The following is a 13,855-nucleotide window of genomic DNA, read 5'->3' on the forward strand; positions in this document are numbered from 1 at the left end:
CCAGCCATTTTGGAAAACAGTTTGGCAATTCCTCCAAAACTTAAATACCGAGTTACCATATGACCTAAGCAATTCCACTTCTAGGTATATATATCCCAGAGAAATGAAAACACATCCATTTAAAAACTTGTACATGAAGGTTCACAGCAACATTATTGATAATAGCCAAAGACAGGAAACAACCTAAATGTCCATCAAATGATAAATGAATTAATTATATGGTATATCCATAAAACCCAGTATCATTCAGCCATAAAAAAGAATGAAGTCCTTACATGTTACAACATGGAGGATCCTTGGAAGCATCATGTTAATCAAAAGAAACCAGTCACAGAAGGCCATGTTATACGATTCCATTTATATGAAATGTCCAGAATAGACAAATTTATAGAGACAGAAAGTAGATTAGTAGATACTTAGTGCTGGAAGGGGGGGGTGGGTAATACGGAATGACTGCTAACTGGTACAGGGTTTCATTGAGGGGGGCGGGGAGACACAAAAAAATGTTCTAAAATCAGATTGTGGTAGAGGTGCCTGGGTGGCTCGTTGGTTAAGTGTCCACCTTCAGCTCAGGTCATGATGCCAGGGTCCTGAAATCAAGTCCTGCACTGAGCTCCTTGTTAAGAAGGGAGCCTGCTTCTCCCTCCCTCTGCCTGCCACTCCCCCCTGCTTGTGCCCTTGTGTTCTCTCTTTGTCAAATAAATAAATAAAATCTTTAAAAAATAAAAAAATTAAAATTAAAATAAAAAAATCAGATTGTAGTGATGGCTTTACAACTTTATAAATATGTTTTGTTTGTTTTTTAAAGATTTTCATTTATTTATTTGACAGAAAGCGAGAGATCACAAGTAGGCAGAGAGGGAGGCAGAGAGAGAAGGGAAGCAGGCTCTCCGCTGAGCAGAGAGCCTAATGCAGGGCTCGATCCCAGGACCCTGAGATCATGACCTGAGCTGAAGGCAGAGGCTTAAACCACTGAGCCACCCAGATGCCCCCAAATACATGTTTTTAAAACTGACTTGTATATTTATTTGTTTACCTATTTATTTAATTTATGGGGCAGGGAGGGGCAAAGGAAGAAAGAATCTTAAGCAGGCTCTGTGCCCAGTGGGAAGCCTGACATGGGACACAAGTTCACAACCCAAAGATCATGACCGGAGCTGAAAGCAAGAGCTGGATGCTTAACCAACTGAGCCACCCAGGTGCCCACTGACTTGTATACTAATTTAAATAGGTGAATTGTATGGTCTGTAAATTATATCTCAGTAAAACATTTTTTATTTACTTTTTCTTAAAGATTTTTTGTTTATTTATTTGACAGAGAAAGCAAGCACGCAAGAGAGGGAACACAAGCAGGAGGAGTGGGAGAGGGAGAAGCAGGCTTCCCACAGAGCAGGGAGCCCGATGCAGGGCTTGAACCCAGGTCCTTGGGATCATGACCTGAGCCGAAAGCAGACACTTAATGACTGAGCCACCCAGGTGCCCCAGTAAAGCATTTTTTGAAACAGCATTATAATCATGGAATAAGATAACACGAGGTTAATATTACATGAGATTTTAGAATATTTCTATGAAAGAACAATGACAAAAGGTAGTTTATCAATGAATCTGGGCTGGGGGGCATTTGGATGTTCATTAAACCACTCAAAAAATTGTAGTTAAGAAAGATTCCCTCTTATCAATAGAGGCTGGAGCCTTTAAAAACTTCCAGCAGGTAGGATGGAAGGAAATTCAGAGATCTGGTGAGGTCGTTTGCTTAATAGATGGGACCCAGAGACAGAAAGTGATTTTCTCAGAATAAACAAAAAACAGACAAGGTGGGGAGAAGTAGGCAGGGGCCCTGCCTTTAGATTCACGTTTCTTACTCAACAAACTACCTGGCAAGTGGCTGAGGGTGCCATAAAAGGTCCAGAACTTACTTGAGTTTCAGCTCCCTTGTGAGCTCATTCTGAGTCTGTTCCAGCTCCTGACGCTCCTTGATGTGCTCTTCTTGGAGGTCATGGATCTCCGCCTTCACTGCCTGAAGCTTGGAGAAGAGCTGGAACCGAGGGGAAAGGCAGGTGAGGAGGAGAGCCCTCCAGACAACAGAGCTCTTCCCTTCCTCCAAGTCTCAAGACACCTCTGCCTGGCCTCATTCCTTTATACCTTCTTGAGTTTTTTGGTCTTGATGTCCACCTCTTGCTGCAATGAGCTGTACGTCTCTTTCAGTTCCAAGGTCTCCTCATCTCTGCTTTCCATCTGTTGCTGGATTTCTCTTTCTCGACGTTTCTGGGCAACATCACAAAATTCATCAGCTTGCCTACAGACTATGTCTAAACAAGAGTACAGGGCTGGGGCTCCAGATCGGAGTCTCCCACTGGGAAGGGGTTGAACACCCCATTTTCATTCCCTCTGAAGAATCTAATAAAAGAGATATTTACTCTGTAGCATTGGTGTGCCTTGTCCCACGCCCTTCTCCTCAAAAGGGAATGAAAAGTTACCTGCTCTGCAATTTCCTGCCGTTTCTGCTCCAGGATTTTCTGTTGTTCATTTGTATGATCTACTATATTTTTTCCTCCAACAAGCAGCTTACTCTCCATGGCCTGAGTGAGAAAAGAGTAGAATCCATCTCGTGAATGATCTCCCTCAGGACATAGCTCCTCAGAGGGAAGCCTGTAAAACATCCTGAGCTCAGGACTGAGCCAAAGGGGTGAACTCTGGGGGAAGACAGATTGGGCACAGCAGTGTCCTTACCATCACCGAGGTGGGGCTGAGGTGGCTCCGCTGGGGCTTTACCTCAGAAACACTAAAGATACAGCTCCCTCAGGACTACAGGAATTCCAGCTTTCTTAAAAAAAATTTGGGGAGGTTTGTATGGACAAAGTGTTGACCCTACTTAAAACATATTGAGTTCCTCCTATGTGCTGGGTGCTAGAGAGGCAACAGAATATGAATCACAAGGCTGAAGACTCCACTGAGGGCCACGGATAAGCAAGCAGGCTCTCGTGCTATGCAGGCAGACACAAGCATGAGGAGAAGACAGAGAAGGGCCCCTGGGTGGCTCAGTCGTTAAGCGTCTGCCTTCGGCTCAGGTCATGGCCCCAGGGTCCTGGGATTGAGCCTCACGTTGGGCTCCCTGCTCAGTGGGGAGCCTGCTTCTCCCTCTCCCTGTTCCCTCTCGCTGCGTCTCTCTCTGTCAAATAAATAAGTAAAATCTTCAAAAAAGCAAAGAAAAGACAGAGTGATAATAGGAGAGGCATATAGGAGGGAGAGAACTCAGGCTTTTGGAGGGAATCAAGGAAAGCTTCCTGTCTTGAGAGTGCTGAAGTAAAAATAGGAATTAGCTAAGGAAGAAAAAAAATCGATGTAGCGGTGCTTGGCTGGCTCAATCGGTTAAGCATTCAACTCATGATGTCGGCTCAGGTCATGATCTCAGGGTCGTGAGACTGAGCCCTGCATCGGGCTCAGTGCTGAGTGTGGAATCTACTTGAGATTTTCTCTCTCCTTCCTCTCTGCTCCTCCCCCTGCTTGCATAAGCAACCCCCAATAAATAAATAAATAAATAAATAAAATCTTCAGGAAAGAAAAACAAAACATGGTGTGTGAGAGGGTAGGGTAGGAAGTGATGATACACAAAGTTGGTAAAGCAATCAGGGCTCAGTTCAAAAACATCAAAGCCCTGTTAAGGGAAACTAAAGTTGATTTGAGACACTCAGGAAACACATTGACCGTTCTTTGAGTATAAGGGTACACAGATTTGTGTTTTACACAGTCAGTTTTGGTTTTTAGAGACATTTTCCCCCCACCACAGGAAAGATGACTGGAAAAGGACAGGCCGGGTGGAGGCGGACCGGTCAGGAGGTTATTTTGAGGATCCAGGCCTGGGCTAGGGCAGTAATGGCGGGAGAGAGCAAAGTGGATGGGTCCAAGAGAGCCAATCCGATGACGCAGGATTCAGAGGCCTGGGGACTGACTGGGCCATAAGAAAGAGGGAAGGACAGCTCGCAGGTATAACTCCTAGGGGTCTGGCTTGACTGAGGAAAGGCAGGCAGAAACAGGTTCTGGGTGGCCATGGCCATCTCTGGAAATGTCCAGTGGGCAGAGACTACCAGGATCGAAAGTTAGAAGACAGCTCTGGGCTTGCTATGTAGACGGGCCACCTTGAGCAAATATTTAGATGGTGGGTAAAGCCATGGGAACAGTTTGTACCCAAAAAGCAGAGAAACCAAAACCTCCATGACCTTGTCTTTTTTTTTTTTTTTTTTTAATTATTTATTTGACAGATGGAGATCACAAGTAGGCAGACAGGAAGGCAGAGAGAGAGAGAGGAGGAAGCAGGCTCCCTGCTGAGCAGAGAGCCTGATGCGGGACTCAATCCCAGGACACTGGGATCATGACCTGAGCCGAAGGCAGAGGTTTTAACCCACTGAGCCACCCAGGCACCCCAATGACCTTGCTTTTAAGAAACTTACAAACATCTTTCAGGGAACCCCTAGGCCCATTTCCTCTTCTCTCAAAATGAAGTGGTTGCACTGGATTACTAGCCCCCACACGCACACATTCCTTCTAGCTTTATAATACTTTTTTTTTTTTTAAGATTTTATTTATTTATTTGACAGAGATCACAAGAGGCAGAGAGGCAGGCAAAGAGAGAGAGGCAGAAGCAGGCTCCCTGCTGAGCAGAGAGCCCGATGTGGGGCTGGATCCCAGGACCCTGGGATCATGACCTGAGCCGAAGGCAGAGGCTTTAACCCACTGAGCCACCCAGGCGCCCCTAGCTCTACAATACTTTTGTCCTATGATTTTATAGCATCCAGAGATTCTGAGACAGAAGTAATATCATTCTCCAATAAAATCAAGTCTAAGAGATTCAGTGACCTTGAGGTAATATTGAGTCTTGCCACACCTGGCTTCTGAGAGTTGCCCAAATAACCCAGGTTGTTTAGAGAGTCTAGGTGTTCTTAGGCTTGAATAACAGATGTGATCCTAGAAACCAGCATGCACATCAAACACGGGCACTCCCCGTTATATGTCAAGTGCAGGAATGAGGAGGGATGAAGTGGCGTCTGACGTTGAATCCCAGACTAAGCCCCTCCCTGGAACAAAGTGACGCCCTAACTGTGTTGTATTGGACTCCATTTTCACATCAGGTCTTGAAAGCTCTGGAAAGGACCCCTGCCTCTGAAGTAAAAGAGAACGCAGCTCTGTGAAAGGGCCACAGATGAAGCCACAGATAAAGCCACAGCTTCATACAGTGGGGGCAGGGGAGGTGAGAAAAAAGAGATCACTGGTCATTTTAAAATTAATAAACAAGGATACATCTGTGAGGCGAAGTCAGAGTTTTCATAAATTCATTAAGAAAGAACCCAACACCTCAGAGCTGTTCTAGCTTATAGGCAGGCAGCGGTCATCCTCAGATTTCCAGGGCTGGCTCTGTCCTCTCCTCTGCCAGTAAAGGCCAGTGGGAGCCCAGAGTCTGGGCGCCTGATGGAATGGTACACTGGCACCAGAAAGAAAAGACACAGGAGTCTCCACGCTCTAGAATGCTAGTCAGCCACTGACTCACAGAGCTTGGAGTCAGTTGAGGGAGGGGGCTGACTACAAGGGAGCATTTGTGGGGCGAGGGAACTGTTCTGTATCTTCTATGGTTGGGGGCGCTGCATATTAAAACCACAAAGAGGGGCACCCATGTGGCGCAGTCAGGTAAGCTCAGGTCTTGATCTCAGCTCAGGTCTTGATCTCAGGGCTATGAGTTCAAGCCCCAAGTTGGGCTAAACCAAAAAACAAAAAACCCCACAACGAGATACCATTTTATAGAGAATTAAAGCAGATAGTCATACAAGGATGGAACTAGAGGGTATTATGCTAAGCAAAATAAATCAGTCAGAGAAAGGCAATTATCATACAATCTGATATGAGGAATTTGAGAGGCAGGGCAGAGGAGGTAGGGAGGGAAAAAATGAAACAAGATGGGATCAGGAGGAAGACACACCATAAAAGACTCTTACTCTGACGAAACAAACTGAGGGTTGTTGAGGGGTGAGAGAGGAAGCATAGGGTGTCTGGGTGATGGACACTAGGGAGGGTTTGTGTTATGGTGAGTGCTGTGAAGTATGTAAGCCTGATGATTCACAGACCTGTATCCCTGAGGCAAATAATACATTATATGTCAATAAGAAAAAAAAAGCAGATAGTCATAAACACTGGTAAGGATGAGGAGCAACCAGAGTTCATACTGTGTTGGTAGAAGCTTCGCTTCACGTGGCCACCACTGAGATAACTTGTGATTATCTAGCAAAATTACAGCTGTACAAACCCGAGGACCTAATGGTGCCAGGTAAGAAATTCTTGCTCATATGTGTTCTCCTGGAACCAAATACAAAAACATTCATAGCAAAAAATGGAAACAACCCACTATCAGGAGAATGGAATACACACGCTTCTCAGAGCAGTAATAATGAATGAATCACAGCTACAAGTGTCAATCTGGACAAATCTTATTACGTAAGGTTGGGCAAGTAAAAGCAAACTGCAGGAGTGGGATTTCATTTATATAAAGGTACAAAATTGTGTGGAACTCTCCTTTTTTTTAGAGACATATACCTATATGAGAAAACCATAAAGAAAAGTCAGGAAACACCAAATTCAAAACAAGGGCTAGCTCTGGGGGAGAGGGACACAAAGCTTGTGAAGATAGGGATTCAGTTCTGTCACACGGGCTGTGGGGCCCCTGGGTGTCAGTTTTATTGCTGCTTTTTATACCTTGCACATAGGTAATAATTATTCTTCTGATGAGTTCGACATAAACTTGAAGAAATGGTTTTTACTTCTCTTCAACAAATGTTTACTAGACACTGGATCCCACCGAGCTGTTGGGAATGTAAAACTGAAAGGGACGTCACCTGTCATACCATTTTTTGGATAAAACGGGAAGCCCTGAGAGAACAGAGGGGCTGAGGAAGGCTGTAGTACCTTGATTTTGGCGCCCAGCATCTCAGCTGCATCCTTCTCCCGCCGCAGGTCCTCCATCTTCTTCTCCTTCTCCTTCAGCAACCTCATCTTCTCCTCTGCAACCAAGCTGTGGTCCTCTACAATGGCCCGCTTCTCAATCTCCAGTTTTTCTTGCTGTTCCCGCCAGTAATCATCCTTATCATCCCCTTCCTCCTCACCCTCTTCTCCCTCCTCCTCCTCCTCCTCCCCGCCCCCACCACTGCCACCACCTTCCCTCCGCTTCTCCCGCCTCTTCCTCCTGCCAATGGACCGTTTTTCCAGCTGGGCCTTGAGCCGAGCAATTTCTTCCTGGAATTCGCGAAGGAGGGCATCTTTAGGGTCCTCGTTGACCCTTGGCTTGTTCTTAATGTTTTTGGCACGGTTGGCATATCTGAGAGTGGTCAGAGTCTCTTCTACATTGTACGAGGCAGGTCCCACGTTGGCTACCATCACAGTTTTAGCATTGCCACCGAGAGAATCTTGGAGGAGCCTGGTCAGCTTTGAGTCCCGATATGGAATGTGAGTGCTTTTGCCGTCCACTAGGGCAGAGATGACGTTACCTAAGGCTGAAAGGGACAGGTTGATCTTGGTGGCCTCCTTCAGTCTTTCTCCTTGTGCGCCGGTCTTGGCTTGCCGTTCGCTGCCAGCGAGATCCACAAGGTTCAGTTTTCCTACGCGGATATGGTTTTCTCCATCAAGGCCCACCTCACTGCATTCAATGGTGATTACAAAAATCGCATGAGAGCGTGAGCTGTGCTCGTTCATGTTGGTAGCACCGACAGAGCGGTTCTGGTTCCCCACATTCATCACATGCTCGATTTCCTTCACGCTCTTGGTGACAAAGGAAGACAGGTCTTTCACATACACGCCAGTGTCAGGCCTCTCTTTGAGCTCGAGCCTTTTGGTCTGATCCTTTGAGAGCAGATCTCGGATCTCCTCCTGGTAGATCTCCAAGTAAGAAGCCCTGACCAGGTACTGTTGATTCTGGGATCGAGAGATATGGGTGAAGATGTGGTCAAATGAGTTAGGGATGACCCCTCTTTTCTCAGGGTCACCACGAACTCCTTCCATCGTGTAGGTTTTCCCAGTCCCAGTTTGTCCATAGGCAAAAATCGTCCCATTGAAACCCTGCAAGACAGAGTCCACGAGCGGTCGGAATGTCTCATCGTAGAGTTCAAACTGCTTGGCATTCCAGTCATAGACTGCATCAAAGGTGAAGGTCTTGGGCATTTCATGGGCCACGCCTTTGGGGTTCTTCACTGACACCTGCCCTAGCTTCACGTCCACATCCACCACCTTATCATATGAAGCGGCCTTTTCCTTGCCGTTCATGGGCCGACAGCGAACCACCACCCTGACGGACTCCGAGCTTTTAAACTTGGACATGATGGACTCTGACAGGGTCAACCTTGAGGGCTATGAATCCAAAATGTCTCAGGATGCTAAGGTCCTAGAAAAAAAGCAAAAGTAAGTGAGGACAGTATAGTTGTCACTGAGGGCTGGTCAACAGCACCCAGCCCACCCACGTCACCTTCCTCCTAACTACCCTTCTGATAGCTACGGAAAGGACTACAATGCACGCTGCATTTCTTCACGGGATCTTAACAAGCTTCAGTAGGAAAAGTACACACTTTAGTCCACCAGCTGTGTGAATGGGCCTGTCTTCCCCTTGACTGATACTTTATCTTATACTTCAGGTTGTAGCAGCTAGAAACCTTTTATAAGCCTGGATAATCTTCTGTCCTGTTGAACTACTAAAACCTCTGTGGAGAGCAATTTGGAACTATCTATCGATACCTTTTGACGTAGCAGTTGTATTTCTAAGAATTTATCCCACAGATACAAGGATATTCGTTGTGGTAGCAACAGACTGTGGGCCACGCCAACTCCCATCAAGAGAGGGCTGGGCTGCCTGAATACATACGTACGTAATAACATATATACAGTGGAATCCTGTGCAGTAACTGAAAAGAATGTGCTAATCTAAATGTAACCCTATCCCGAGACGCACTGCTAAGTGGAAAAAGTAGATGAGGAGCCGTGTGCACAGTACAGTTAACACGGGGTATAAGCAGGCGGATACATGCATGCACGTTTATGTGTGATATGCAAAACAATATTCTTAGAAGCAGGCATATCAAAGTGGGAACAGCAGCAGCCTCAGCAGGGGAACTGTGGGCCTAGAGGACTCTCAGGTCAAGAGAGAGAGAGAAAAAACTTCACTTTATGCTCTGTTTGTACTGTTTGAATTTCCTACCTTGTGCCAATAATACTCTTCCATTCTAAAATCATAAACTATGGCTTATGCAAAATGTATGCAAATAAATGAGGATGTGGTGTAATACGTTATATAGAAAGCACTTATTCAACCAAAAAATTGAAGACAATTTGAATGCAAATAAAAAAATAGGTGTTAAAAATTTTTTTTTTTTAAGTAGGGGCGCCTGAGTGGCGGGTAAGTTAAGCGCCTGACTCTTGGTTTCTGCTCAGGTCGTGATCTCAGGGTTATGAGATCGAGCCTTGAGTGGGACTCTGTGCTCAGCAAGGAGTCTGCTTGAGACTCTCCTCTCCCTCTGCCCCTCCCTGCCTCTAAAATAAACAAATAATTCTTTTTTTTTTAGTTTATTTATTTATTTATTTGACAGATGGAGATCACAAGCAGGCAAAGAGGCAAGCAAAGAGAGAGAGAGGAGGAAGCAGGCTCCCTGCTAAGCAGAGAGCCCGCTGCGGGGCTTGATCCTAGGACCTTGGGATCATGACCAGAGCCAAAGGCAAAGGCTTTAACCCACTGAGCCACACAGGCGCCCCAGCAAATAAATCTTTAAAAAAAAATTTAAGTAGGTGCATCTGGGTGGCTCAGATGGTTAAGCCTCTGCTTTCGGCTCAGGTCATGATCTCAGGGTCCTGGGACCGAGTCCCACATCAGACTCCTTGCTCAGTGGGGAACTGGCTTCTCCCTCTCACTCTGCTGCTCCCTCTGCTTGTGCACGCTCTCTCTCTCTCTGTGTCACATAAATAAAATCTTTAAACCAAAGTAAAAAAAAAAAAAGAGTAAAACCAAAAACGAGAACTTCATTTAGTGCCAGAAAACTCAGGGAACGGAAGAAAGGATGACTAAATGGGTCCTTTGGGAACGGGTAGCAAGCAAGCAGGTCAGAGTGAAGAGATACATACGAGGATCCCAAATTCCTAAAAACCTCAGTGTGGGGTGTCTTTTGGTTTTTGTTTTAAGTAGGTGATTCTCCTGCTTCTTGATTCAGTGACCTCTTTAACGACAGGTCCTTTTCCCTTACATGTTCTCTAGCCGCCCAGGTCCCTGTCCACAAGGCAAGTATTATTAGATTTTTAATCTTCCTGAGCTAGTCTATGCATAACAAGCAAATACGTATTAGTACATACTTACCCCCTCCTTCTTAACACAAGTGTAGAATGTTATACACAGTAATAACAGTGTCCTGCACCTTGCTTTTCCTCACTAAACCATGTTCCATCAATAAATATACAGCTAACTTATTCTTTGTAACAGCAGAAAAATTTCCCACTGCCTGGAAGCATCAATTTACTTAACCGCAATCCTAGCACTTAAGCTGTTTCTGATATTTTACTGTGAAAAAAACTAGGCCCACATCCTTTCACATGTGGGAAAGTGTATCTGTAAGATAAATTTCTAACAGCGTAACTGCTGGCTCACAGGATCTATGTATGCATTTGTGATTTCAACAGACACTTAGGACAGCGCGAACAATTTCTTTTTAGTTGTGAAGGTGACCTATTCCCTGCCAACAAAGAAGTGTGAGAATGTGAGGCCGTGATGGGCCAGTCTGTGGCTTATGTGCTGTACATTAATAAATATAGAGTCAATATGTTCTCCCATTAAGCTTTTATCAAAAATTCAGCTGCTGCTAAGCACATGGAAACATGAAAAGTTATTTTTTGCACTTTCTAGTCATTACATGTAATCAAGTAATGTCTAGAATGTCTAGATGTCTAGACTGAAGAGCTAGAAGACCTCTAATCCTCTTGGAATCCATTTTCTATAAAATTGGTAAGACAGGGATCATTCTCCTTCTTTATGGATGATTTTAAGGCTAAGGGGTACTTACAAAGGTGGAAGTACATTATGAACTAACATAAAGCTGGATTAAAATAAACCGATACAGATTCATCCAAAACCCTCATCAAAGGGTCATTCCAGAGATTACTGGTGAGTCCTAACTTTTATTCTCTTGTTCAGTTTGTAGTTGTCACCCTAAAAAAAAAAATCAGATTAAACTGAGATCCAAATACCTAATCAATGTTCCATTAGTAGTGACGCTCACGGGGTAACTGGGTGGCTTAGTCGGTGAGGCATCCACCTTCAGCTCAGGTCATCATCCCAGTGTCCTGGGATCGAGCCTCGCATCAGGCTCCCTGCTCAGCCTGCTTCTGCCTCTACTGCTCCCCCTACTTGTGCTTGCTCATTCTTGCTCTCTCTCAAATACATAAATAAAATCTTTAAAAAAAAAAAAAAATGAAGCTCAAGCCATTTAAGGAAAACCGTGTAAAAGTCCCTCATTCCTCACCTGTTATGTGCTATTACCATTTTGAGAACAAAGAACTGGATGTTAGAATGGCCAGTCTGCTCACTACATCTCCTTTTCTCTTCCAGGGCAATGGCCCCCAAACTACCACTGCAGCTGTGACCCGAGCCTGTCTCTACTTCCATGTCAGCAGAGACTTGCAAAAGCTGTCCATGTGCCAAGTTCAAACCCCAGCCCCCTGAGCCTTCTCTGGGGAGCCCTCTGCTGCAGCGCATGGGATGGTTCACACAAGGTCCTAGACTCAGCGTAAGAAATGGTAGGGGTGGGTAAGGAGGTGACGGGTTGGCTCAGCCGGTGGAGCCTGCAACTCTCTCGATCTCAGGATTGTGAGTTCGAGCCCCACATTGGGTGATTACTTAAATAAATAAAACTTAAGAAAAAAAAAAAGGTTGTGGGGGTTGGTAAGTGGCAAATGCATCAGTGGAGAGATCAATTTTTCTGCATTGCATACTCTAAAGAGGCAGAGCTGCCCAGTTCTTACCTACCAGAACAATGTGGCCCGAAGTCTGTTTAAAAAAAAAAAAAAAAAAAAGCCTGCAGCAGGGTGACCTTCATGTTCAGCTGCTTGTGTTAGAGCACGGTCTATTTTTTGAGCTCTCTAAAATGATAAAAACAAAGGTATGATAATGACCTACAATCATGTTTAAAATGTTTTAAAAAGAAGAATTCCCAAAGCCTGCATCCCCTTAATTAAATCTCAACTCAGAACACAGAACACCATTTCTTTTCAGAACCCACTGAGCTCGACTGAACTAGTCATGTATTATTGACGTAGAACTTTGGGAAGATGGGCTAATTTAATTTCCTGCCACCAGGGCTTAAAAACTTGCTTGGGTCCTCCTCAAAGGAGAGGGTTTTCTTGGAAGGATGCCCTGACACTCTTTCTTTACTTTATTACCTTCCTTATTCTCCTTCTAGCCGGTCTAATTACAGTGATAAATCTTTAAAGGAACTCACGGCATTGCCAGGAAAGAAGCAACCACAGGTCAGCAGCTCGTCACCTTCATCCTGAAGACATTTTCTGTTAGAACTTGTTATTTCAACATGAACAACCACAGTCTGAATGAAACCCCATGAAAAACCGCGTCTCTCCCCAACTTCACCTCTTTTGTCCACTGAGGAAGTCAGTTTCACAGTGCTCATGGCAATGACCTCTTCCAGATGGCTCTCCAGCCCTTACAGTTAGATTAACCACCCTCACCTTTGCTAGTTGTCACAGAGTCTTACCTCAAATTCTAGAACTAGGTGTGGGTTAGAATCTCATTACTGGCTTCCTACAGAGATTCTAGGACAGAGGTCACAAACCAGTCACATTCTACCTGAAGCATTTTACTCGGACCATTTTATTTGTTAAAAAAGAAAAAAAAAGCCTCAGCAATTCCACTACTATGTATGTGTATGTCCTAGTGAAAAACCTTTTGCACATGTACACAAGGAAACATGGACAAGGATGCTTCCTGCAGCATGTTAAAATAGAAAAATGGGAAACAACCTGGATATCTATTTTCAGGGGAACTGAAAAATAACATGTGGTGTAATCATATCATAGACACTATACTATTCAGTAGGTAAAAGGAATGCATTAGAGTAGGGGTCAGCGAACTATAGCCCATGGGCCAAACCGAGCCGACAACCTGTTTTTTGTAAATAAAATCTTATTGGAACACAGCCATAACCCTTTGTTTACCTATTATCTATGGCTGCATTAGCTATAAAATGGCAGGGCTATGTAGCTGTAACAGAGACAGGCTGGCTCACAAAACCTAAAATATTTACTGCCTGATCTTTTCCAGAAAGAGTCTGCCAACCCCAAATTAGACTTATATAAATTTACATGGAAAAATAAACAGGCTGAGTGAAAAAACAAGTGCAGAGTGATAATTATGATTAAAAACTTACAGAACAATATGGTGTTAATGGAATTGCATTTATGTATATGTAAGTAGTAAAAAACTGCTGTACCCCTGAAGCAAATAATACATCATATGTTAATTAAAAATATATATATATACAATAATTTATGATAGCAGCTGCCCAAATTGGGCAGGGTGAGAAGTGGAGAATGGGATTAAAAATGGGAAGGATAAAAAATAAAAAATAAAATAAAATAAAATAAAAAAATGGGAAGGATATTTCAATCTATAATAGTTTATCATGTCTCTTAAAAAAAAATACAGGGAGGTGCCCTGGACTGGCTCAGTTGGTGGAGTGAGTGACTCTTGAATTAAAGCCCTGCGTTGGAAGTTAAGTATACTTAAACAGAACAAAACAAACGGGAAACGAGGCTTGAAGAAAATAAGAGAAAATGT

General features: G+C 44.2%; 1 protein-coding gene across 3 annotated transcripts in view; it reads right to left on the reverse strand.

Annotated features, from left to right (window-relative positions):
* Nucleotides 1–13,855, reverse strand: part of KIF3B (kinesin family member 3B) — a 44,063-nt gene that overhangs the window by 11,488 nt on the left and 18,720 nt on the right. Inside the window, exons 1-5 of one of the 3 annotated variants that reach the window (XM_059133576.1) lie at nt 12,504–12,523; nt 6,949–8,416; nt 2,478–2,579; nt 2,143–2,265; nt 1,917–2,035 (exon numbers count right to left, since the gene is read on the reverse strand). In XM_059133576.1, coding sequence (XP_058989559.1) covers nt 1,917–2,035; nt 2,143–2,265; nt 2,478–2,579; nt 6,949–8,352 — 1,748 coding nt within the window. In that variant the 5' untranslated portion in view covers nt 8,353–8,416; nt 12,504–12,523. Of the gene's footprint in view, nt 1–1,916; nt 2,036–2,142; nt 2,266–2,477; nt 2,580–6,948; nt 8,417–11,069; nt 11,185–12,503; nt 12,524–13,855 lie in introns of those variants that run through there. The other 2 variants (XM_059133575.1, XM_059133574.1) reach the window with 2 other exon arrangements.

Source organism: Mustela lutreola, chromosome 9 (genome assembly GCF_030435805.1).
Source record: "Mustela lutreola isolate mMusLut2 chromosome 9, mMusLut2.pri, whole genome shotgun sequence".
NCBI classification, from domain to species: domain Eukaryota; kingdom Metazoa; phylum Chordata; class Mammalia; order Carnivora; family Mustelidae; genus Mustela; species Mustela lutreola.